Source organism: Candida metapsilosis (genome assembly GCF_017655625.1).
Source record: "Candida metapsilosis strain BP57 chromosome Unknown scaffold3, whole genome shotgun sequence".
Classification (NCBI taxonomy): Eukaryota; Fungi; Ascomycota; class Pichiomycetes; order Serinales; family Debaryomycetaceae; genus Lodderomyces; species Lodderomyces metapsilosis.
The window spans coordinates 859,709-885,258 of record NW_027138161.1 but is presented as its reverse complement, the minus strand read 5'-3'; the positions used below and the strand labels follow the sequence as shown (position 1 = coordinate 885,258).

The following is a 25,550-nucleotide window of genomic DNA, read 5'->3' as shown; positions in this document are numbered from 1 at the left end:
TAGTTGGACGAGCCTTCTCCAATTGTCTAAATTGACGCAGCCAAGTGATAATTCTTAGATCGCTTCCAATGCATTCCAATCAATCCCTGTACTGTTTGCTGAGGGATAAGTTCAGCAGCTTGGGACTCGAGCGTAAGTATATATTAGCCAATCTGTTGAAAATTTGGAGAACAAAATGACAGCTTCTCTCCGGATTCTCAAATAAAGTTTCCATTAACGACACCGATGTATTCTCAACGAGGAAGTGTGATGGGTGAGTCCCTAGTGCTCCAATCTCAATAACGTTAATCCTTATACGTTCACGATTTTTGGAATTATAGCTTCATCATCAAAGAGTCTCATTCAAATACGGTGCTTGGTCAGTTTGTGACATTCTATCTTTTGGATCCACTGTCTAAGATAATTTCATGTGATCATATACACCATTAAAAGTAGGAATGCTATTATGCAAATCAATGTCCACTCCAACGTGGTTAGTTTTTCGCGTTTGAAATTTCCATCTTTTGATTCCACCAGTACTTCCATTGCGCGTCCATTTGACTTGTTTTCTTCATTGGAATTGTCGATAAGGTCGTCTATTGCCTCATGAGTAAGATTGTTGTGGTGGCGATGACTGTGATGGTTTCTCAGTTTGGACTTGCTGTTACCACGTCCTATACTGCGGTTGCGTCCTATACTACCGTTGCGTTGTAGACTGTCATTTTGGGACGACTGCAGAAATGCTCTATTTCGTGTCACCACGTCGGGATTTGCTTTGGTAGGCGTATCAGACCCCAGTAATGGGTTTACCGCATTTGGAAGTACCTTGTTTAAAACTGATCTTGTTTGCTTGACGACAATCATTTATACTTTTTCAGACTTGTTGGAAATTATGGGGCAAAAGACAAATTCATTCATATATATATACGTATTACCATATCTGGCCTTACAGTTTCAAACGTTAAACGGCCCAAACAATTAGTTTCTAACGCATGAATGACTCTCTCTTTTAAAATTCCTGTATTACAATGCATATCTTGTTGCGACATTTGTGTTTGTGAATGTGAAAAAATACGGTCGAACTCGGTACCAAAACATATCCCGAAAACAAAAGAAATTTCAGGCGTATAATATATAAGGGGGAAGGTTTCTCCCGACGGCGTTAATGTAGGACAAGTAAAAAAAGAATAATGTTGGATTTGCTGTTCTTATTCTACATTGAAGTTGGTTTTAAAGTATTACAGAAATTGAAAATAAAGCAATAATCTGAAGCGCCACTCTTGACTGTTTACAGCACCTCCCAATCAGGGTTCCTCTAACGCCAAGGACTTGACCCCCCCCCTCGATCGATCAAAGTAAACATTTTTTTACAGCAACTCCTTCAATCAAATATCGGTTGATTAAAGAAAAAAAAAATGTCTCAAAAGAGAAATAGAAATGTCGGAACGGAGTTTAGGCTTAGTTCTCGTTTGACCGATATTAACTCCGAATTTAAGGAGTCTTGCCTAGTAAGGAACAACAAAATCAGTGAAGAAGCAACATCGCATACACTTGAACATCTATTACAGAATAGTCTCAATTCAGGATGACAGGATGACATGCTGCAATTACAATGGATCCCAGCCACTCTTTTCTTCGAGTCTAAAGTGCCAGCTTTCAAAAGATCTCTGAAACATAATCAGTTATGTTCGCTTCTTTTTACCTTGATGAGTGATAATGGTTTCCGATGGGCCTGAATGATGGCAGCTTTTCAAGACTCAAGTTGTCTACTTTTCTGGAACCACAGGAGCAGTGTAAGCACAGTAGCTTTACTACAGACTTAATACTGCCCTGAACATAATGTGACTAGATAGTCTACATCATATCTAGGAAAACTAGTGGCTTAAGTACATACTCCACAACGTTCCCTTCCATAATGCAACGGCCCATCCCATCTCATCATTCTTAGCGGGAAACTTCCCAATTTGGGAACTTTTTTCTCTTAGTCTTTTACGCGCTTAGAATAAGGTTTATGCGACACGCTAATTTTAGAATCCTATAAAATACCCTAAGAGTAAAAGCACCTCCCCAAAAGTGGAACGACATAGGCATCTTTTTCTTCAAAGATTTTACAAAATGTCAGCTGCTATCAACCAAGCTCCACCTCAATTGGCTAATAAAAACTTGTTTCAAACAAGACCATTTGTTGATAATGAATTTATTGAAACTGCAAAATCGAACCAAACTTTCAAGGTGATCAACCCTGCTACTGAAGAGGTTTTGGCTGAGTTGCCAGTGCAAACCGAAGAAGAGATTGACCAAGCTATTGAATCATGTCATCGTGCTTTTCAAACGTTCAAACAAACAAATCCTTACGATAGAGCCAAGATGTTGCGCAAATTGTATGATTTAATGATCGAGAACTTGGATGATTTGGCCATGTTGATTACTTTGGAATGTGGTAAGAGTCTTGTTGATGCTAAAGGTGAAATCAAATATGCAGCTTCTTATTTCGAATGGTTTAGTGAAGAAGCTAAAAGAAATTATGGAGAAACTATTCAAACTTCAAACCCAAACAATAAAGTAATCACATTGAGACAACCTATTGGACCAGTAGGGTTATTATGCCCATTCAATTTTCCTTCTGCTATGGGTTCAAGAAAAGCAGCACCAGCTTGGGCAGTTGGCTGTACTTGTATATTAAAACCCGATGCTCAAACACCATTGAGCTCACTAGCACTTGCTTATTTGGCAAGAGAAGCTGGATTTCCTCCAGGTGTATTTAACGTGGTTTTGGGTTCAGTGGAATCAACACCAATGATTGGATTGAAAATTTGTGAGAGCCCCAAGATTAAAAAGGTTAGTTTCACTGGATCAACACCTGTTGGTAAACTACTCATGAAACAAAGTGCACTGACTTTGAAGAAATTGTCAATGGAATTGGGCGGTAATGCACCAATCATTGTTTTTGACGATGCTGATTTGGAACTTGCTGTGAGTCAATCGATTGCATCTAAATTCAGATCATTGGGTCAAACTTGTGTTTGTGCCAATAGAATCTACGTTCAAAGCGGGATTTATGACAAGTTCTGTAAACTATTTGCAGAAAAGACAGCTGAATTTAAAATTGGTAATGGTATGGACGAAGGTGTAACTCATGGTTGTTTGATTAATGAGAAAGCAGTGGCCAAAGTTGAAGAACACTTTAAAGATGCAGTAGCAAAAGGAGCCGATGTTTTAGTCAAAGGTGGCAGATTACCTGAATTGGGAAAACACTTTTATGCACCAGCAGTTGTCTACAATATTCCTAATCATGCTCAAGTTTTCCATGAAGAGACATTTGGCCCATTAGCAGCAATTGCAAAGTTTGACACCAGAGAAGAAGTTGTGGAATTATGTAATGATACTCCGTATGGTTTGGCATCATATGTATTTAGTGAATCATTGAATACTGCTTGGTATATGTCTGAATTTTTGGAAGTTGGTATGGTTAGTGTCAACACTGGTTTATTTACCGATGCTAGTTTACCATTTGGGGGAATTAAAGAGTCTGGGTTTGGAAGAGAAGGTTCACTTCATGGAATGGATGATTACACTGTAATCAAATCAATTACATTAGGAAACTTGTATAGATAAATAAAACATGAATAGATAAAATATATATGACTATGCTACCTTATACAGAAGTATCTTTGTACTTTTTAACAAAATCTTTATGGAATTTGGCCCATCTTTGAATCCATTCTTCTCCAGGTGGCAAAAATGTAGTTCTTAAATGATAAGTGCCTGGTTTTTGTCCAAATCCATTTCCTGGTACACAACAAATACCAGTATTTTCCAAAAGTTCAATACAATACAAATCATCAATTTCAAGGTCTGAATTCTTGGCTCTTGAAAACAATTTATGATAAACTTTCGGATCAAACCTGAGGCTTGGGAATAAATACATTGCTCCTTGAGGTTTATCAACTGATACATCTTCCATATTTGAGAACGCTTGATAAAGTGCTTTAGCTCTCGTTTTCAAATTTTCAAAAATGTTTGACGTTTCTTTAACATAAAGATCATAAGATTCATCACCTTTCTTAGGTGGGTTAACCATTAATTCCACCATTGCTTGACCTGATACAACTGAACATAAGTTAATAGATGCCAATTTGAATATGATGTCCTTCACATCCGATTTAAACCCAACAAGCTCCATGTAGCCTCCTCGTTGTCCACATTCTCCACTAACACCTTTCGATGTTGAGTGCAATGATGCCAATTGGACATTCTTATACAAAGCATGGTTCTTTTCTTTCAACTCTGATAAAATGCGCTTAAAGGAGTAAAATTTCCCACTAAATACATTTTCTTGGTAAACTTCATCAGCAATTAAAACTATACCGTGCTCGGCGGAAATAGATATAAGCTCAGCAATATCATCTCGAGACAAAATTGCTCCAGTTGGGTTACCAGGATTGATCACAACCAAGGCCTTAATACTGATACCGTTGTCGGCACTTTCTTTAATCAATTGACGAATTTCTTCTGGGTTTGTTGCCCAACCTTTTGATTCATCCAAGTAATAACCAACGGGCTTGGCGTTATTCAAAGCAATGGTTGCAGTATACAATGGGTATTGTGGAATGGGAATCAAAAACCCCGAATTTTCGTCACGAGATAAGATTTGCAATAAATACGACACTGCAGCCGATGCTCCTGAAGTTAAAAATATATCATTAGCATTTGATGCAAACTCTCCGCCATCTCTTTTGGTGATAAATTCGGCAATTGATTGTCTAAAATACGCAGCACCTTGAGACAGAGAATAAGCACCAATGGATCCAACATTGTTTAAAATTTCTTGAGCTCTTTTCTTAACATCGGAGGGGAATTTAGCACCCAGATCTTCATTTAGTAATTCAGGATATTGCAAGATAGATAAAACCTGTCTATACCACGTCAAAGGTTTTTGGTCCAATTGTTGAGGATTTCCAATGTTTGCATTTACAATCTTGGTAAATGGTAACCCATGACTAGATGGTGACTTTCTAATCAACTCACTTAAACCATCAGCAATAATGGGGATTTTTCCTCTCACTGCGTATTGAGCCTTGACTGTTTGTTCATTCAAATCATGTATAGTCAATGGTTCAGCAGGAACAAAGGATGATTTAAAGCGACGCGTAATGCTGCTAATACTGTTGATGTTATTGGTGGTGGGTGGTGTTGAAAAGGGTGAAGCAGATGCGGAGGTCGAAGTCCGTAGCATATTGTTGTGGATACGAGTAAACTTTCCAAAAGATTGAAGTGGATACTTTGTTGTTAAAATAGTCAATTTCATTTTGTCAGAAAATGTAAGATCAAGTGGGGGGGTATAATAATTATTCTAACCAAATTGCAATGTCAAGTAAGGTTTTGTTTATTTTATTTATTTTATGGGGAAGTTTTGACTCGTTTAATATCCTTTATACTAAAATGATTTTACTCCTTTTTACTTTTTCACTTTTCTTTTTATGAATGACTTAGAAAGGGAAATGAGGGGTAGTTTAATGAAATGAGGTGGATGATGTATACAAGGAGCTGTAGGGAATGAAATGCAATGGATTATATTTTTGAATGCAATTGCTTTAGTTGAAAAATTTTAATTTTTTTTTGATTCTTTTGTTAAAGAGAGAGAGAGATAAATATGTCAAAACTAAAAACATACCAATAATAATAAATATATAATACAACTGACAAAAGGATTAATAGAGAAATATATGTTGATAAGATAAAAGTTATTAGTTGTAAGTAGCATCTTAATATATACCCTTTCTTATATAACCTTTACCAATAGTAAAACAACTAACTAACCTTTTTCTTTCTTCTCTGGACCAACTTAAAAAAAAAAACTTTTGTGTGGGGTGCATAAGAAGAAGTTTAAACAGTCAATGAAAAAAGTCACGCGCATATATAAACACTTTGACTCCGATTTTTTCCTTTTGTTACTAGTACTACTCTGTTATTCACTTTGACATACTGTAATCAGATTGTTGCAAATTTCGGACTTTTCCACCACCACTTCATTAGTACTGTGGTTTCGCTACACCTAAAGTTAGCATCGCATTCAAACCTTCATGAAAAGGATATGTACCACACTTTTTAAAACCGTACACCCTACGGTCCTTATGCAACTATAATGAAGACTAGCTCATAACCCCCTAATTTCGGCTAGTCTCGGTGATATATCTCCGTATGCACAACGGGCATTTTAGGGTCTAACCTGAGACGTGATAGTTTCTCCACATTTGTTTAAGGTGCTTCATCGAATTTGCAATCCATGGGATGAGATGAGATGAGTTGAGATCCGTTGAAGAATCTTGTACCGTTCTAAGTAGAACAGTCACTCTTGTGTCAATCTTAATCTTAATTCTGCTTTTCCCTAATTTCCACTTTCCAGGGAAGCTGGGAATTCCTATTTATTGATACACTATACACTTTGACCACGTCATAGTAGCATACCATTCCTCTGTGTTCACATACCTTTAATGCCTTTGTCTCTTATTTGACTCAATCAGCGTTGCAATGTATTCGTCATACATCATAACCATTTATTCTTATTTCTGAACGTCTTAGCTCATTTCCATGTACCGTATTCTAGTGTAGCGGTGTTTTTAGTCAGTGAACTCAAAAGAAGTGTCATTTAGCTTACATGTGAGTGATTTTTACTATACGACAGTTGTGTTTCTTTTTTACAACAATTGCATTTCATGGAACAAAGAAAGCTTTTGGAGGGTCATTTTCCTAGCCTGGCTGCCACCGCTGTCGTCTTGATCTTCCATACTCGCAGAAGTACTTCGTCCTTGTTACGCAAACTCAAAATGTGTGTATGGTAAACAAACAAACAGTAGATGCCGCCGTCTTGCTCTAGGCGTTCTCTTAAAACACCAAAGCTTACTTTGTTTTGGACGTCCTAAACACTTCGGAAAGTCGCCAACGTTTTGCTCGAACTTGTGGACAAGAAATCATTAATTGCTGAATTCTGTAAGACGTAGTAGTAGTAGTAGTAGTAGTAGACGGAGATAACCGAAAAACGTAGTGGGGTGTGGATCAGGACTGCTCATCAAAAGTGTTGTATCAGTAATCTAACTACTCCACTTTATACACTGGTATAGGATGATATTCGCTGCTCCATATATTGGTTATGGACTTAGTCGAGGCTAAACTATGTGATATTGGTCGCTTCTTTTGAATTGCACCCACGCAACTTAACAACTCATACCATTTTCTAAAGACATGGAACGATTTAAGGAATCGTAAAAGGCCAAAAATCGTACAACCAAAACTAACCACGCAACTGTGCACTCAACTGATTAAGAAGGAGTACAATTTTTACAGCGAACTATTTCATATGCAGTAAACGTCGATAGTGAGCGATATTTTAGCTCAAAAAGACCACGAACGGATTCAGTCATACCGACCCATTTTTATTGGATGCATTTTTAATTCTATTTAAAAATCCAACCACATTTGATATCAACTTTATCGGCCCACTTTCTTACTTTGGAATGCTCCTTAAAAATCGATCGATCACACATGTATGTATGCAAAAAAAAATGTATAGACGAGCAAATATTTAGGCAGCACCGACACGTAAACACTCTGGAACTAGACGACGGTAAAAATAGAAAATCGTACTATACATATATATCCAAACTTAGTAACCACCTTTCCTTTTTGAGCCTGAGCTAATAGAAAGATCTACAATACAGGGTCCGACCCTGAACCACCACAAAAACATAAAACAACGGCGTTGAGATACATTTGCATATTAGGCGTCCCACTCGCATAAACTCTTCCGATAAAATTTTTTTTTCCCCCTACAAGCGGCCGAGATTCTCGTGCGATCCTATTGGATGAATGCTTTCCAAAATTTCTCGGATCTTTCCTTCCCTTGTAAAGTGATTACTATCAATGGTAACACCAGGCAACTCAACAGAAACTAAATGGTTATGGCATCAATTTATCTTTGAATCCCTATATACTTTGAACTTGGAATCGTTAAACAAAAAGGGTTCAAGGTTCTTTGGTCACTCCTAGTAATGAACGAAAACAGGAAGAGGCAGCTTAGTGCATGCATTTAATTCTCAGAATCCTAGTATCGTCAGTTGCAGAAAATATTATATTACTCGTCAGTGCTTAAAGCACTAAGATATCGGCAAGTTTATGAGGGTTCAGATACACAAAATAAGCATCTGACAGTTTACAACAATGGCAAGCATTTCATTTAAAATTTTATCGTCCAACTTTTATTGTATTCCACAATATCGGTTTTAATTGAAGAGATATACGTCATGTCTTTGCGATGATCCCAAGATTTCTGCAGTGTATCACCAGAGATGACAGCACCTTATCAAGCAAATTGGAGAGAGCTGGGAGGAACCTGTGGCCTCGAGAGAGATGCCATCCCTTAGACGAAATTAGCCAACTCGTGATCGTGAAAGATGCGGAGTGTTGAATCTTCCACTCCTGACCTGGCTTTATGAATAAGCCTCTATTTTGTTATTACCAGGCAGCGCACATACATTCCCAAAGTGGGTTGAGTATACTTTAGACTGCTTACTAAATTGTTGTTCACTTGACTGATTACTGTTAACGAGTAATGAAAACAATCTAAATGGGTAAATTGGGCAGAACTGTGCATAATGTAGGGCACACTTTTGCTTCAGAGATGCATCTAGGGTGCGGGCCACGGTTTCATTGTTACTCGACTAGAGGGTCTGGTGTGCTGAACGCAATGAACATAATCCTGGGTAATTAGATATCTCCTTTGGTCTAAAAATTGTGGCTTTAGGGCCATATATATGGAAATTTATGCTTGACTATATCAAAAATGGTATCAGATTTTCACCAGTATGCTAATATCCATCGGCAATAAACATGGTACAAACATTTGATCTTATTTTGAAGCAAGAACTAAGTACTAAGCCCTGTTTTATGGGCCCATGAATATACCCAAATGGTCCAATAGTCAAGCTATGCTGAAATACGCAGTCAACTGAGAGTTTCAAATGGTACGATAGTACTCGTCTAGAAATGTTATAAATAAGAGGCTGAACTCCTCATCTTGGGAAATCTTGAAAGCCTTTGTAAAAGCCAAACTACAACGAAGCTTGCTTGTACATTTGTTTTATCAAAAAAGTCACTCAAATTAAGTTTCGGTTATGAGAATTTTATCTAAGATTCAGTTAGCAGTGTGCTTATTCATTGCTACCGCATGGGCAGACTATAATATTCAAACAGGTACGATTGTCGATTGGGGTACCCAAAATGTTGGTCTTGGTGATGTTAATATTGCCGCAGGTGCAATTTGGTCTATCATCAACAATGCTGCTTCAGATTTCCATGGTAATATTAACGTTGGTCAAAATGGTGGTCTTTATGTGTCCGCTGTAGACCCACTGATTACTTTGTCAGCTACTTTGTACGATTCCATCTATGGTGTTGTCAACAATGGTGTTATCTCCTTTAATGCCATCAAAGGTTACTCAAACTATATTTTCATCATTATGGGTAATAAGCTCTTGAACAATGGTGACTTGTTCTACTCAGCTTCTGGTGAGGGCTCAACTGTTAGTAGTATTAAATCCACAGATTGGACCAACAATGGATTTATTCAATTTTATCAAGAAATGAAGAGTGACAGTTACGTCTACTTGGGTATGGATGGAAAGACCATGCTTAACAATGGTCAAATCTGTTTCACTAACCAAAACTGGTACCAACTTACTGGTTTGTTAGGAAAAGGTTGTATTACTGCTCAAGCTCAATCATCGTTCTACTTTATCAACACCAATTTGCAAATTTCTGAGGACCAAATATTTTACTTGACTACTGGTGATTCATCAATTATGGCTATTGGATCAACCAATGATCCTCGTACATTCCATGTTAGAGGTTTTGGTACCACTAATGGTGTTGCCAACAAAATTGGTTTGAGTGCCACTTTGTCCTCCCCAACCCCAGGTAAGAGTCCTTTTGCTTACAATGCAAGAGATGGTACTTTGACTTTGTACGTTGGTTTGTACACTCAAATTTTTGAAATTGGAACCGGATATGACTACACTCAATTTGAAATTGTTAGTGATACAAGCAGAGGTATTCCACAAATCTACTTGGGTGCAGTTCAATACAATGGTCCACCACCAAACCCAGGTATGCCACCAGAGTGTAAACAATGTAAGGGTGTCCCAGGTATTCCAGGAATTGATAAGCCACCAGCAACTTCCTATTCAGTTCAGACATCTGAAGTTCCCACCTCATCTGCTTCAATTTTCACTCCAAGCAGCACTCCTGTTGCCACAAAGACTTCTGCTGGTAAGTCTAGTGCTACTGATAAGCCTACCGCTACTCATAAACCACATATCAAGACAGTTACAGTTTTTGTTACAGCTACAGTTACTGATACTGAATACGTCACCGAAACCGATTATGTGAAGTAAGTGGGTTTTTTGATAAGTTGAGAGTCCGCACGGCTCTACATACGTATACCCCGAATTAAGTAGTTTTCTTATAATAGAATATCTTGGTTCTCTCATCCGGATGCTTTGTAAGCTCCTCTTTTCATGAAAACTACGGTTACGTTAATTGACTCTAAAGTTGGACAAACGAACCATTGAAACGCTCATGATGAGAAAAGATAAGCCAATTTAGTTCCCAATTACAATAACAACTATGGTGACTCACCAACAGCAAGTCAGGTTAGAATGTGTATATTGAGGATAGTTTCATAATTATAGTATATGCTTGATTACTCCACGTGTAAGGCTGCTTTTTCAGATATCTCCCATTGACCTTGCGACAACATTTACGAATGCAAACCATTTCGTTCCCACTTTTAGCGGATCTTCACTCTAGCAGAATGATTATGCTAGAGATTACTTTAGATTTCATCCGTTCCCTCACTAGATCTACTACTGGCTGCTTCGCCGAACTCGGTAAGCGTCTTTCCTTTTTGAGCTAGCACTGGTAAAAGGTCTAGTGTACAGGGTCCCTGAATTATTAACAATTACAAAAACAAAAACAAAGAACTTGGCGTTGAGATACATGCACATAAAATTTTATTCTTGGCAGCCCACTCGCATAGACTTTCAATAGTTTTTAAAAGTTGTGATCAAAATTCTCACCCGATCATGTTGAATATCTTCCAGAATTCGTCTTAACTTCCATCCGCTATAAAATGCTTACGATTAGAGCCGGAGTGACACCAAGAAAATCCAAATCTCTTGAATTACAGTAGTCTAATTGTAACTTTACATCTCTCGATGCGCTTGTAAACACGCGACCTTGAAACAAAAACTTTTCCTTGTTTTCTCCAATTAAAGAAGCCAGAATGGGCAGGCAAGTGCATACATTTTCTCCTCCCTACACTAAGGTCCGTCCCCAACAAAGTCAATTGCAGGCTATTATTATGTCTAAGGCGTCTACTGCATGCCTAAGGGTCCCCAAATATTGTCAAGTTTACGAAATTTAGACACACAGAATAGTCAACAGACAGTTACAACAAAAACAAAAACAAAAACAAACACATGCATCATTTAAGTTCCAATCTTTTGTCAAGATTCCAGAAAAGTGGTGTTACAGATTTTTTACAAAAGATCTACATCTCTTGGCGATCTTACCAAAATGTAACATCCGTGCGTTGTATCACCAGAAATTAACGTGGTTGGAGGTGTGCCCCTTTTCAAAACAAACTGATGATATGATACATACATGTGGCCTCAAGCGGGATGCTATTCCTCGAAAGGCTTCTACCGATCATTAAAGGTTCGGGGCTTTGAATATGCCCCGGTAAACCTGGCTTTAGGAATAAGCCTCTACGGCGGTATTTCCGGAAGGCACTCACAGTCCTTCCCAGAGTATTTTTGGTCTAATTTGGTCACTGTCTACCCAATTTATGCTAGCTCGACTAATTCTTGGCAAGTGCTATTAAAAAAAAAAACACGTTTCTGAAAAGAATTTAAATAAGTGGATTGGGCAACAATGTGCGTAAGGGTTTAAAATGTATCTTTGCAACTGAAATGCACATACAGAAGGGTTCTCGATTGGCCAACTTTTTGCTCGACTAGACTTCCTCGTTGCTTAACTAATTAAGTGCTATACCATTTGCGTACTTGGGATATATTCAATGGAATATTGGATATCCAAAGTCGATACATCATTTAACCTAAAAGTTGTGTCGTTTCATTCTACACTTACTACTTTGATATGCAATGTACACAAAGTGGAACTGGATATTTACCAAACATCCGACGTGTTGTTTACCAATTGAGAGTACATGTCGGCTAAAAGTTCTATCGTACTTTAATGCAAAAGCTAAATAGTAGACCCTTGTGAATGGGCCCACGAATGTACTTGAAAGGATTGACAGTCAAATTATATGGAAGTACTGGAGTTTTAGTCAGGGAATGGTATGATGAATGCTCGTCTAGAAATTGTATAAATAGCTGGTTGGATTCCTCTTCTTGAAAACCTTGATAGACTTCGTAAAAGTCAAATTAGCTTGCTTATTCCTTCGTTTTATCAAATCAAGTTTCGGTTATGAACATTTTAATTAAAATTCAATTGGCGGTGTTGTTATTCATTGCTACGGCAATGGGTAAGGACATCCATGGTACAACTATTGATTGGGGTACTCAAAATGTTGGTCTTGGAAACGTTCATGTCTTCCCCAATTCCATTTGGTCTATCATCAACAATGCTGCTTCAGATTTCCATGGAAATATCAATGTTGATCAAGGGGGTGGTCTTTATGTGTCTGTTGTTAACCCACAAATTACTTTGTCAGCTACTTTGTACGATTCCATCTATGGTATTGTCAACAATGGTGTGATCTCCTTCAACGCTATTAGAGGTTATCCAAACTATATTTTCATCATTATGGGTAATAAGTTCTTGAACAATGGTGACTTGTTCTACTCAGCTTCTGGTAAGGGTTCAACTGTCAGTAGTATTAAATCTACAGATTGGACTAACAATGGATTTGTTCAATTCTATCAACAAATGAAGAGTGATAGTTTTGTCTACTTGGGTATGGATGGAAAGACTATGCTCAACAATGGTCAAATCTGTTTCACTAACCAGAACTGGTACCAACTTACTGGATTGTTAGGAAAGGGTTGTGTCACTGCTGAAGCTCAATCATCATTCTATTTTATCAACACTTACTTGCCCATCTCTGAGGATCAAATATTTTACTTGGCCAATGGAGAATCATCAATTATGGCTATTGGATCAACCAATGACCCACGTACATTCCATGTTAGAGGTTTTGGTACCACTAATGGTGTTGCCAACAAAATTGGTTTGACTGCCACTTTGTATAATCCAACCGCAGGTAAGAGTCCTTTTGCTTACAATGCAAGAGATGGTATTTTGACTTTGTACGTTGGTTTGTACACTCAAAACTTTGAAATTGGAACCGGATATGACTACACCAAGTTCCAAATCGTGAGTGACACAAGCAGAGGTATGCCTGGTATTTACTTGGGTGCAGTTCAATACAATGGACCACCACCTAACCCAGGTATGCCACCTGAGTGTAAGCCATGTAAACCTGTCCCAGGTATTCCAGGAGTTGACAAACCACCAGCAACTTCTTATTCAATTGAGACTGCTACCAAGCCAACCTCATCTGCTTCAATCTTCACTCCAAGCAGTACTCCTGTTGAAGAACCACTGACCACCGCTGACAAGCCACATACTACTGACAAGCCACACACTACCCATAAACCACATATCAAGACAGTTACAGTATTTGTTACAGCTACAGTTACTGAAACTCAATACACTACTGAAACCGATTATGTGTCATAGTTAGTGGGTTTTTTGATGAGTTGAGAGTCCGCACGGCTCTAAATATGTATACCCCAAATCAAATAGTTTTCTAATAATAAAAAAATACTTTGATTTTCATAATGATAATTTGTAAATTTACAGTCGAGTGAGTTTAAAGCTCTCTTAATCTGTACCAAAGTACAAACTGTCTATAAACCTATTTCTAAAATGCCAATGACTATCTAAAAAGCGCTCCTCGTTGTACCACAAACCGTTCTTGGTGTTCTCTGAGTTTTCTTCTCCATTTTGCTCGAACTGTGACACGTCTATTGATGATAACTTTCCAATAACTAACTTGACATTGGGGAAAACGTTTAAAATTCTTCTAACTCCAATTTCTGTAGATAAGTAGCTCACAAATATAATATCCCCCTCTTTGACTTTATGATCAACCAACACCTGAATTGCCATTATAGCTCCAGCTCCACTAATAGTCTGTGAATCGAATAACAATATCTTACCAATGCTGCTAATATTATGAGGTAAACTTTCATAGTGTAATTGAGGCTCTCCAGTAGATGAATCGCTTTGTATCAACATTTTACCAACACTTAGTTCCGGAAACGTCTTCTTCAATGAAGCCATGAAGCAATCGCCACTTCGAATAATACTTACCGCTACTAATTGTGATTGTTTTGCTTGTAACCCCTCATATTTATACGGCTTCTCAAAACAAGTGACTTGCTTGGGAGCAAAGTCAAAAAAATTCACTTGGGCATATTCGATCAAAAGTCCACTCAATCGATTAAAGTAAAATATGAAGTCATCTCTAGATGTCTCTTTATTGAACAAAATGGAATTAATTCCTCGTAGTTGGTTTGTAGGTTTCAAAATTTTCAAGTTGGGATAATTTTCAATCTTGAACTCAATATTATAGCCCAAGCTTTTCAAATTTTGCAAGTGCCTTTTTGACTTGAGAGCCAATTGATTTTTAATATGTTTGATCATGAGATCAATGGCTATGGTATTGTCCAATCCTCGAGGAATGACCAAGTCAGCATTTTCTTTGGTGGGATTAATATATTTAACAGCATTGGGCTTGACAAATGTTGTCCATTGCTTGATGGCCCCATTCAAATCTCTCCCTCTATAAAGAATGTCTCTAATTAAACGCCGTGATAGACAAATGTCCAAATCTGTATCCACATAAATTTTCAAATCCATCATCGATAACAACCGTGGATCGTACAATGCGTACAACCCTTCAATTATAATCACATTGGCACCGTATATTGTGTTTGTCTTGTCGGTTCTTGCATGCTTGGCAAATGAGTAGACAGGAATGGTTGACTTGCCTCCTCTCTTTAATGTGTGTACCGTTTCAACAATGGCATCCAAGTCCAACAGCAGCGGAGTATCAAAATCGTACTCGTTTGCAAATGCCCGTTTACTCTCTTCTGGTGTTAATGACTTGTAAAAATTGTCAAATGATAAAAGCACCGTCCATGGTTGATTAATCCCTTGAATAATCTGTTGGGAGATTGATGTTTTCCCACTTCCTGAATTACCGGCTATTCCGATTATATAAGGTGCGGTCCATGGAGGAATATAAGATGAATGAGTAATCTTTTCATGAAGTTGGTCATCTTGTGAAATATCTGATGCAACATTCACTCGAGATGGGGTTAATATCGAAGCGGACGAGACTGAAACAGTTGATTCTGAAGGGCTTATGAACGATGATTGTCCCAACTTAGATGGATGAGTAACCCCTAAAGTTGGACTAAGAACTGATGACCGGTTGAAATGTTCAGTTAGTTGACCAACACCCCTAGCTGTGTTCTCTTGCAAGTTCAACTCACTGAGTGATTGCGAGGCTTGACCCCGTGAGAATGCCTTATCTTCCTCTTGAAATGGCGATTCGTTGTCTTCACCTCCTTCAGTCTCACCTCCAAGTGAAATGAAAGATGATGTCTCATTCTGTGTTGGTGTAATTCTAGAATATCTTCTTTGCCTGGGAGCCAGAGACATATCTTTTGAATAGTGGAGACCTATCTTCTATGGGATGATCATCGCCTGCTCGGATTTTGTTCAAAATTTGATTTTGCACCGAGACACAACGCACCAAATCTACGTTAGAACAACTGCCAAACTTCAAGCAAATTGAAAACTGATCATGGACCATCCAAGACAAAGTGGAACTGGGTACCGCAGGAGACAGGCTAATATTGAATACGACGATGACAATACGCAAACTGAGGTTGGTGGTACCAATGCCCAACCACCAACGCAACCCAAATCCCCTTCCCACTTAAATAATCCTTCACCTCCAGGGAAATCAGACAAGAATTCTGATAGGAGCCCTATCCAAGAGAATAACAGTGTAGTTTCGCCCCTACGCAATGGATCAAGAGAGAGTTCAAATGGTTTCACCAAATCCACTGGCGAATTTGGTCGAGGAATGCCCAATAACCAGGGACCTAGCAAAAAGGATTTACTACACGGCAATACCAATGCCCGTCGTGAATCTGACAGGTTTTTAAAAAGAAAAGTGGATTGGGAAACAGAGCAATTCAATAAAGCACAGCAGTTGAATCTTCAAACTGACGACAGGATTCATCTTGCCAACAACGATGAATACGAATACGTCTTTGATGACTCCCAGTATGTTGATTTTGATGACAATGATGAAAGTGTAATAAAAGGAGATGACGGGCAAGTTGAAGTTCCACTGAGCAAAGTGAAGAATTTAGACAATTTGAAAACATCACTCCCTGTTTATCAATACAAGAAACAATTTTTGGAACTACTACAAGACAACCAGGTCATTATAATTGTGGGAGAGACCGGATCGGGAAAGACTACTCAATTGCCTCAGTATTTATACGAAGGTGGTTATTCACATGGAGATACAAAGATCATAGGGTGCACCCAACCAAGGAGAATTGCAGCTGTTTCCGTGGCTCAAAGAGTTGCTGATGAAATGGGGACCTCATTAGGGGGGGAAACGGGAAAAGTTGGGTATTCTATTCGATTCGATGACAATTGCTCTCTTTCGACAGTTATAAAGTTTGCTACCGATGGTATGCTATTGAGGGAATTTTTGAATGATCCTAGTCTATCAAATTATGGCGTTATTATGATTGACGAAGCGCATGAGCGTACTTTATCTACAGAGATATTGTTGAGTTTATTGAAGGATTTATCGTTGCAACGAAAAGATTTGAAGATCGTGATTGCAAGTGCTACAATTAATGCAGAAAAGTTTTCAAATTATTTCAATGGGGCTCCTATTTTGAACATTCCTGGAAGACGATTCCCTGTAAAAATACACTACACTAAACAACCTGAGGCGAACTATCTACAAGCGGTCATGACGACGATATTCCAAATCCATTTAACGCAGCCACTACCAGGAGACGTTTTAGTGTTTTTAACAGGACAAGATGAAATTGAAAAACTTGAAGCTCAAATACAGGATGCTATTGTTAAGATAGGAGACCAAATGGGTGATAAGAAGTTGTTGGTGTGCACGGTGTATGCTAATTTACCTAGTGAATATCAGAGTAGGATTTTTGAGCCAGCACCTATCAATACAAGAAAAGTAATCTTGGCAACAAACATTGCCGAGACGTCTATTACTATTGAGGGTGTTTCCTTTGTTGTTGATCCGGGTTATGTCAAGCAAAATGAATTCAACCATTCTACAGGGATGGAAAGCCTAGTTGTTGTACCATGCTCCAAAGCCAATTGTGATCAAAGAGCGGGCCGTGCAGGAAGAGTTGGACCGGGAAAGTGTTTCCGAATATTCACCAAACACTCGTTTGATAATGAAATGGATGCTTCACAGAAACCTGAAATTCAGCGAATAAATTTGAATTCTGTAATTTTGTTGTTGTTATCCCTTGGCGTTAATGACTTATTAAACTTTCAATTTCTAGATCCCCCCCCAAAAGAGAGTATAATGAAGTCTTTGAATCTTTTGTATTCTCTTGGGGCAATTAAATCAAGTGGGAAACTATCAAAGACTGGATTCAAAATGAATGAATTTCCACTCGACCCAGTGTTGACTAAATGCATTTTGAGTAGTGAGGCGTTTGGTGTAACCAGGGAAATATGCATTATTATTGCGATGTTGACCGAATCAGCTAATTTGAAGTATGCCCCGAAACAAATTGATCAAGAAGTAATCAAAAAAAGACACAGTCAGTTTGATGCGCTTGAAGGAGATCATTTAACGTTGTTGAACATTTTCAACCAATGGCTGAATGCTGGTTATTCAAAGCATTGGTGCGAAGATCATTTTCTACAGTACAAGACCTTGCAAAGAGCACGTCATATTTTCCAGCAAGTAGTTAAAATTTGCAAAAAAGTTGGGATCGATGTTAACAAACTGATTGGGGATGAAGAGTCTGTTACTGAGGATAGTCAAAAGGTTACAAATGGCAAAGCTCTGCCTCAATTTTACACATCTATTCAAAGACTGTTAATTAGCGGATTTTTCAACAATGTTGTAAAACTATCTCCCATGGGTGATTGCTACCAACCAATATCAAAGTCAAGGCAAAATATTCCATGTTTTATACATCCGTCCTCAACTTTGTTTAAGATTAAGATGCATAAACCTAGATTTTTGGTTTATTATGAGTTGGTATTAACTAGTAAAGAGTACATGAGGAACTGCTTAATTTTGGATGAGCTGATTGTGAAGAAGATGCAAAATGATACGTAATGGAGTCTTATTTGAGATCTCGTCGTATTATATTGATGCCGTCACGTGAAGCATGCTCGGTGAGACTATTAGATCTTTGAAAAAGATTCAAACATAACTCAAAGGGATGAAACTTGTAGTCTTGTAGAAAGATAGAATTGTGTAATAATAACGAGAAGACGAATCTACACATTGTTCAGTTCTATTCGCACAACATAGTAATGTAATGACACTTCTTTGCTCCCACAAAAAGAGTCAGAAACGGAAAAAAAAAATTGAAATTTTCGAAAAGTTGAGCACAAACTGATATACAATTTTCACTTCTCAGTCTATCCAATAACAACTATACTAAAGCATGCTGAAGGTAATAGATCTTATCCAATCGTTGGGTCCTGATGAAAAGTTTGTTTCCTTCGAGTTTTTCCCACCAAAGACTGATTCCGGTTTTAGGAATTTACTTGCAAGATTGAATCGTTTACTGGCATTTAACCCATTATTTATCACTGTAACTTGGGGAGCAGGTGGATCAACGAGTGAAAAATCATTAGACTTGGCAGCTACATGTCAAAAGAAAATTGGAGCAACGACAGTATTACATTTGACGTGTACAAACACCAATAAGGAAGTTATTGATGATGCATTGAAACGTGCAAAAGAGAATGGCATCAGAAATATATTAGCATTAAGGGGAGACCCACCAAGGACTGAAGAGTATTGGACACCCAATTGTCAATTCAAGAATGCCGTGGATTTGGTAAAGTATATCCGTCAGGTATACGGAGATTATTTTTGCATTGGAGTCGCTGCCTACCCCGAGGGCCATGTTGATGGAGCTGATATATCTAATCAAAATCCTCGTAAGGATATTCCTTATTTGGTTGAGAAAATAAGAGCTGGTGCTGATTTCATAATTACCCAACTATTTTTCGATGTAAACAAGTTTATCACTTTTGAAAAATTGATTCAGCAAACACCAGAGTTGAAAGATGTACCTTTGATTCCGGGACTTATGCCAGTCACCACCCATCGTGTATTTACAAGAGCCACCAAACTTTCACACGCCACTATCCCAACTGCGATTTATAACCAATTTGAGGACATAAAGAACGATGACGATGCAGTAAAAGCTGTCGGTGTTGATCTTTTATGCCAAATTATAAACAAAATTGACGAAAGCACCAATATAAAAGGTTACCATTTCTATACTTTGAATTTGGAAAAAGCTGTTGCTTCTATATTGAACAAGTCTGCTGTATTGCGTCCCATTTTGGAACAACCATCACCCGTGTTTGGCAATGAAGATGCAATTGCATCTGACTCTGATGATGAGGATGCGGTACCGGTACCGGCACTGGCACCTTTGCAACAAAGAAAACACAGGAAATCATCGGCCGTTGAGCCATTGACTCAAAAGGCTGTTGTTGAAATCAGTAGAGGTTTGGGTGCATTTGGCAAAGAAGCTATCTGGGATGATTTCCCAAACGGTAGATTTGGTGACTCAAATTCTCCTGCCTATGGTGAAATTGATGGGTATGGACCTAACTTGAAGATTTACGACAAGAGTGAAGCTATAGCTAAATGGGGATCGCCAGAACTGATAGATGATTTAAGTCGTATTTTCACTTCTTATCTTTCAGGAAAAATTGACGTTATTCCGTGGGCAGATGTGCAGTTGTCACCTGAAACGGCCTTAATTCAAGAGGAGCTTTTTGAATTGAACGAAAAAGGGTGGTTTTCCGTAGCTTCACAACCAGCTGTAAACGGATGCAAGTCGACTGACAATATTTTTGGTTGGGGTCCTTCAAACGGAATTGTTTACCAAAAATCCTTTGTTGAATTGTTTATGCCAGCTCATGATTGGGAGAAACTCGGATCCAAGCTTGATAGCTCAACTACTTACTATGTTGGAACCAGAACAGGCAAAATCAAACTGAATTTACCAATTGAACAAGATTTCGCTAAATCAAAGAGTGCTGTAACGTGGGGAGTTTTCCCTCAAAAGGAAATCTTACAACCAACGGTTATTGACTATGAATCATTCAAAGCGTGGAATGAAGAGGCATTTTTATTATGGCTTGAATGGGCCAGGTGTTACAAGAAAGATCTGAAAAGTTTTAAGCTATTGAATTCAATATACAATGACTATGTATTGGTGAGCTTAGTACATCATGACTTTCCAAAAGAAGATGCCTTATGGCAGCAATTGTTACAATAGCAATTAGCGAGATGGAAATTGTGAGCCGGTAAAAGAATGTTTACAGCCTCGGAGCTCACGAGGTGGATAGAATGTCAATTTCCTTGGTAGGTAAACCATCATTTAATAGAGATACCAAATGTGCATCCGAAGCATGTATACCTTTGTACTCACAATTTTTGTGATTTAGCAAAAGTACCCCTCTCAGTATTGTAGTTCCTGGTTTGATCAAAAGTCTCCCACCCAACTTTATAGGCATTGGGGTATTTGTTTGCTCATTGCGGAGAAATTTCAAAGGCTCAAGTTCGTAAGCATAAATGAAATGATGGTCTTTGTCCCGTAGAAGGAGCTTGTATGTGGAAAACCCTTTCGGTTTAAATGTGGATGACAATTGGTCCTCCTCATCATTAATTTCACGGACTAACCTCGTCGATTTATTCAATCGGTCAACAAATCGATTGTTGGGGTCCAGAATCTCCTTCCACTCATCTACTTGGCTCAACTTGGATACACTTATGTCTTCAACTCTAATGATATGAAGTAGCACCGCATGTCTTAGGGTAGCTGTTTCTTGGTTGACAAACTCTGAAGCTCTTAGAGACATCGGTGTGTGATAATGAAGACGCGACAAAAAAATCACCACTGTTTTTTTTAAAAATTGCGACTTTATACAATTGCTTTTGCACTGGGCAAGCATGTCAACGCTATTTGTTCAAGATGAAGATGGTTTAGAAGTGCAACAATCAGAGCTACTCCATCAACAGCATCAAGAGCAGCAATCAGAGTTACTCCATCAACAGCATCAGGAAGTGACAGGGCAATCACAGTCTTCTACACAGCACCTGGATAGATCGATCCCTATTGTATACCATGATGAAACCACTATACCGATCTACCCCCATCGTGAAGTGAACTGCTCTTTACCACTCAAGTACCAGCAAGAGATTTTAGAAGAGATGTTGGTGAAAGATTCATTACTAATTTTAGGACGAGGGTTGGGATGGGAGTCGATAACTGGGAATTTACTTTACTCACTAAGTTCACCATTTATACAGTTGAGTAAAGCGCAAAAGAAGAGGAGTTTAGTATTCTTGTTGAATGCAAAAGATTCAGAAATCGTTCGTTTACGTGAGGAGTTGGACGATCTAAGTTGGATTAATGATGACAATGGCAATAGGTTTGTGACAGTTTCAGGAGAATCTCAATCATCAAAACGAAAACTGATCTATTCAGAAGGGGGCATTATATCCATCACGCCGCGTGTATTGGTGGTTGATATATTGTCAGGGGTAATTGATGTTAACGACATAACAGGCTTATTTGTCTTGCATGCCGAACGTGTTAAGGAAACATCCAATGACGCGTTCATCATTAGCTTGTTCCGTGATAAAAATGATTGGGGGTTCATCAAAGCATTCTCGGATGAACCTGAATCTTTCACAGGTTTTACTCCACTAGCGACAAAATTGAAAATACTACGACTTGCAAATGTAAGTCTTTGGCCTCGCTTCCATGTTACGGTTACTCGATCATTTCAGTATCATAAAAAGAAGGATAGTAAACGATATGTCACTGAAATCAATACCCAAATGTCGTATAAGATGAACAAGATACAATCAGCACTACTATCCTGTATTCAAGCTTGTCTTGGAGAGTTGAAGCGTCACAATCCTACATTGGCAACCGAATATTGGGATATGGAGAATATACATGATCCAAATTTTGTCCGTGTTATTCGAATAACTTTGGATCCTCAATGGCATAGATTGACGTATACAACTAAACAGTTGATCAATGATCTTGCGATATTGCTTGAGTTGTTAGAAAGTCTAGTGGCGTTGGATTCGGTAACATTTTACCAGATTGTAAAGAATATAGTGGATGTGAATTTGAGACAGACAGTGGAAGGCATGAATAGGTCAATGAGTCCTTGGTTGAACCTTGATGAATCGCAAACCGTTATTCAATACGCAAAAGAGCGAGCGTTGGGTAAACACAATGGAGAGTATATTTTGGAAGAGTTGCCTAAATGGAACCAGTTGGGCATGCTAATCAGTGACATATTAGAAGAGAAGTTGCAAAATGGCACGGAACCCAATGGTAGTATCTTGATTATGTGCTCGAGTAGGAAAGTTGCAAATCAGTTGAATCACGTCTTGAAAGGAATGAAAGAAAAGAAGATTGGCAAACACTTCACAAGTCGAGCTTACATGATGAAGAAACTTCGTGATTACCTACAGTACAAGGAAATAAGCTCATTAGTGAAGAAAATCTCTAATGAGTTAGACCATGCGGGAGAAGAAAGTCAAGAACCATCCGGTGACACTGAAATTACTGTTTCCAAGACTTTCTCTAGAAATGGACAACCTGTTAGTAAAAGAAGGCGAACTAGGGGTGCTAGTGTCGTTGCTCGTGTGCACCAATTACACACTGGGAGAAATGACGGTGAAAGTGAAAACGATGATGAGCAAGAGAATAAGAATATTATTGATTTGTTAGCCGATGAGGAGATGGAGGCAGAGAGTGAACTTGACAACGGTTTATCCAGCATGAATCTGCTCCAACAATTGGGTTTTGAGTGGATAAACTCTGATGACCAGATATTAGTTCAAGTGTACAATGACAAGCATGATGCTTCATTCTTGGAAGAGCTATCACCATCACATATTATCATGTATGAACCAAATTTATCTTTTATTCGAAGAATTGAAATTTATCAAGCTTTAAAAAATGAAAGCCCTGCCAAGGTGTATTTCATGTATTATGGAAATTCTGTCGAAGAGCAAAAACACTTGTTGCGCATTAAAAAGGAAAAAGATGCATTCACTAGGTTGATTAGAGAAAAGGCCAATTTGAGTAAGCATTTCGAGACATCTGATGATAATGTCAAATTTCAAACGCGTAAATCGCAAGTTGTTAATACTAGGATTGCTGGTGGTGCTAGATTCCGTACCGAACAAGATGAAATGAGAGTTGTTGTTGATGTTCGAGAATTTGGATCGTCGTTGCCCAATTTATTGTATAAAATTGGTATTCAAGTTGTGCCATGTATGATTACCGTGGGGGATTACATTGTGTCACCTAAAATATGTATTGAGCGGAAATCGATTCCTGATTTAATTGGAAGTTTTAAAAGTGGTCGGCTTTATAATCAATGTGAGCAAATGTTTAAGCATTATGATTTGCCAGTTTTATTGATTGAATTTGATGAAAACAAATCATTTTCTTTGGAATCATTTAGCGAGTCAAAATTCATAAGGACTAAAGCGAATTTGAATAAATCAACGCCTGCTTTAGACAACAAGTTGCGACAAAACTTGCAATCACAAATTTTTTCATTACTTTATTCATTTCCTAAATTGAAAATAATCTGGTCTTCTTCACCTTATGAAACAGCGCAGATATTTCTTGAATTAAAATCAAATCAAGATGAGCCGGACGTTGGTATGGCATTAGATAAGGGAACAAACAAGAATTTGCTTGCTCAAGCTGGGGCAACAAATGGTGCTATAGGAGTTGGGCCTCCAATCCTCAATGATGATCCTATCGATTTTATTCGCACCGTGCCAGGAATAACTAACCTGAATATGTATAAGATTGTACAACATGTGGAGAACATTGCTGAGTTGGTTCAATTAAACCAGGATGAGTTGATTGATTTACTAGGAGTTGAGAATGGACGAAAAGCGTACAATTTTTTTAATAGGGCTGTTTAAGTAGCTTTTATCAGCGTGAGTAGATAATCGTGTATTGAATTTAGTGAATGGTAGACTGGAAGTGCCTGTTTAATGGTGCCAAAAACTGGTTTAGGCTTCATAAACGTGACTGAAGCTGCGTGGACTGGTATCTAGATTGACATAATTTTTCAGCAATTAGCCCTAATGGTCTAGTTGTTCACACCATAAAGCCGGTGTCGTATAGAGGTTAGTACAAGTCGTTGTGGCTAAAAAAGCAATACCGACTAAACCCAGGTTCGATTCCTGGCACCGGCATGAAAACTTTAAAATCTTTTTTTTTTTGCTGCTCCTGCACTACCTTATGCTATTTTTTTTAAATGGTATAAGAGTGCCATACATTTAGTTGGTTGAAGTGTGTTATGTCTGCCTACTGTCTTAGTTTTAAAGTTTAGTTTTTGTTGTCCTGTCAAAGTATTTATTACTCTTTTGATTAATTTCGCTTGTTTTGTTGCAAAAAAAAATGAAAAATTCAACAAAGATGTAAAGGGAGATCTTAATCTCTTTTTCCCTTTAATTTTCCCTTTGGCTATTGTTCATGGTTTCAATTATAGAAATGTAAGATGTTATAGTGATCAGTGAAGATAATCAAGAGTAGATATAAATGGTATGAATTTTAGGACATAAAGCAAATGTATATATGTATTGATATACAATAAACTTGTTTAAAGAGAAAAGAGATCTATATACACTAGGAAATCAATTCCAGGCTTTCCCCTTTCATGCCAACTTCAGAGTCTCTATATCATTATTACCTCCTTCCATTATTAGCCAAGAACATATATCTTTAACATCATTACGACACAGACAAATAGGAATGAATATACTATTAGTGCGTCTTTAGTGGATTCGACTTGATAACAACTGATGATAATGTTGTCATTTGTTATGGGTTTGCTAGGATGTTTAGAATCGTCATCCAGTACTTCACACAACTTTGAATCCTTCTCAAGACAAAACTCTCTTGTACACTCTTTGCATTTATCAACTTTATTTATTATTGTTTTTGAGTTATCACACTGGCATTTGCAATATAGTTGATACGAGTTGGAAAGTGTAGCTAGCATAAGCAAGCAGATGCAATGGGTGATTCTCATGTCTTTGACTTGGTATATAGCTAAACAACGCTGCTTCTTGCCTTGTCTCAACA

At 38.0% G+C, this 25,550-nt stretch overlaps 10 protein-coding genes across 10 annotated transcripts; 6 read left to right on the top strand and 4 right to left on the bottom strand. All coding sequences in view use genetic code 12, as the record gives it.

Annotated features, from left to right (window-relative positions):
* Positions 1–405: 405 nt before the first annotated feature.
* Positions 406–843, bottom strand: I9W82_003180 (uncharacterized protein; the record flags this gene model as incomplete). The annotated part of the gene is made up of 1 exon (XM_067692118.1): positions 406–843. The coding sequence occupies one exon, from the start codon at positions 841–843 to the stop codon at positions 406–408; it is 438 nt and encodes a 145-aa protein (XP_067548529.1).
* A 1,251-nt stretch (positions 844–2,094) lies between these two features.
* On the top strand, positions 2,095–3,594 carry I9W82_003179 (succinate-semialdehyde dehydrogenase (NAD(P)(+)); the record flags this gene model as incomplete). The annotated part of the gene is made up of 1 exon (XM_067692116.1): positions 2,095–3,594. The coding sequence occupies one exon, from the start codon at positions 2,095–2,097 to the stop codon at positions 3,592–3,594; it is 1,500 nt and encodes a 499-aa protein (XP_067548528.1).
* Positions 3,595–3,634: 40 nt separating this feature from the next.
* On the bottom strand, positions 3,635–5,287 carry ALT1 (alanine transaminase; the record flags this gene model as incomplete). Its single annotated transcript, XM_067692115.1, has 1 exon — positions 3,635–5,287. The coding sequence occupies one exon, from the start codon at positions 5,285–5,287 to the stop codon at positions 3,635–3,637; it is 1,653 nt and encodes a 550-aa protein (XP_067548527.1).
* A 3,862-nt stretch (positions 5,288–9,149) lies between these two features.
* Positions 9,150–10,427, top strand: I9W82_003177 (uncharacterized protein; the record flags this gene model as incomplete). Its single annotated transcript, XM_067692114.1, has 1 exon — positions 9,150–10,427. The coding sequence occupies one exon, from the start codon at positions 9,150–9,152 to the stop codon at positions 10,425–10,427; it is 1,278 nt and encodes a 425-aa protein (XP_067548526.1).
* Positions 10,428–12,525: 2,098 nt separating this feature from the next.
* On the top strand, positions 12,526–13,800 carry I9W82_003176 (uncharacterized protein; the record flags this gene model as incomplete). Its single annotated transcript, XM_067692113.1, has 1 exon — positions 12,526–13,800. The coding sequence occupies one exon, from the start codon at positions 12,526–12,528 to the stop codon at positions 13,798–13,800; it is 1,275 nt and encodes a 424-aa protein (XP_067548525.1).
* Positions 13,801–13,944: 144 nt separating this feature from the next.
* On the bottom strand, positions 13,945–15,792 carry URK1 (uridine kinase; the record flags this gene model as incomplete). Its single annotated transcript, XM_067692112.1, has 1 exon — positions 13,945–15,792. The coding sequence occupies one exon, from the start codon at positions 15,790–15,792 to the stop codon at positions 13,945–13,947; it is 1,848 nt and encodes a 615-aa protein (XP_067548524.1).
* A 145-nt stretch (positions 15,793–15,937) lies between these two features.
* Positions 15,938–18,493, top strand: I9W82_003174 (DEAH-box RNA-dependent ATPase; the record flags this gene model as incomplete). Its single annotated transcript, XM_067692111.1, has 1 exon — positions 15,938–18,493. One exon carries the CDS (start codon positions 15,938–15,940, stop codon positions 18,491–18,493), a length of 2,556 nt encoding a protein of 851 aa, XP_067548523.1.
* Positions 18,494–18,827: 334 nt separating this feature from the next.
* On the top strand, positions 18,828–20,687 carry I9W82_003173 (methylenetetrahydrofolate reductase (NAD(P)H); the record flags this gene model as incomplete). The annotated part of the gene is made up of 1 exon (XM_067692110.1): positions 18,828–20,687. One exon carries the CDS (start codon positions 18,828–18,830, stop codon positions 20,685–20,687), a length of 1,860 nt encoding a protein of 619 aa, XP_067548522.1.
* Positions 20,688–20,742: 55 nt separating this feature from the next.
* Positions 20,743–21,270, bottom strand: NCE4 (Nce4p; the record flags this gene model as incomplete). Its single annotated transcript, XM_067692109.1, has 1 exon — positions 20,743–21,270. One exon carries the CDS (start codon positions 21,268–21,270, stop codon positions 20,743–20,745), a length of 528 nt encoding a protein of 175 aa, XP_067548521.1.
* A 91-nt stretch (positions 21,271–21,361) lies between these two features.
* On the top strand, positions 21,362–24,382 carry RAD1 (ssDNA endodeoxyribonuclease; the record flags this gene model as incomplete). Its single annotated transcript, XM_067692108.1, has 1 exon — positions 21,362–24,382. One exon carries the CDS (start codon positions 21,362–21,364, stop codon positions 24,380–24,382), a length of 3,021 nt encoding a protein of 1,006 aa, XP_067548520.1.
* Between the last annotated feature and the right edge of the window lie 1,168 nt (positions 24,383–25,550).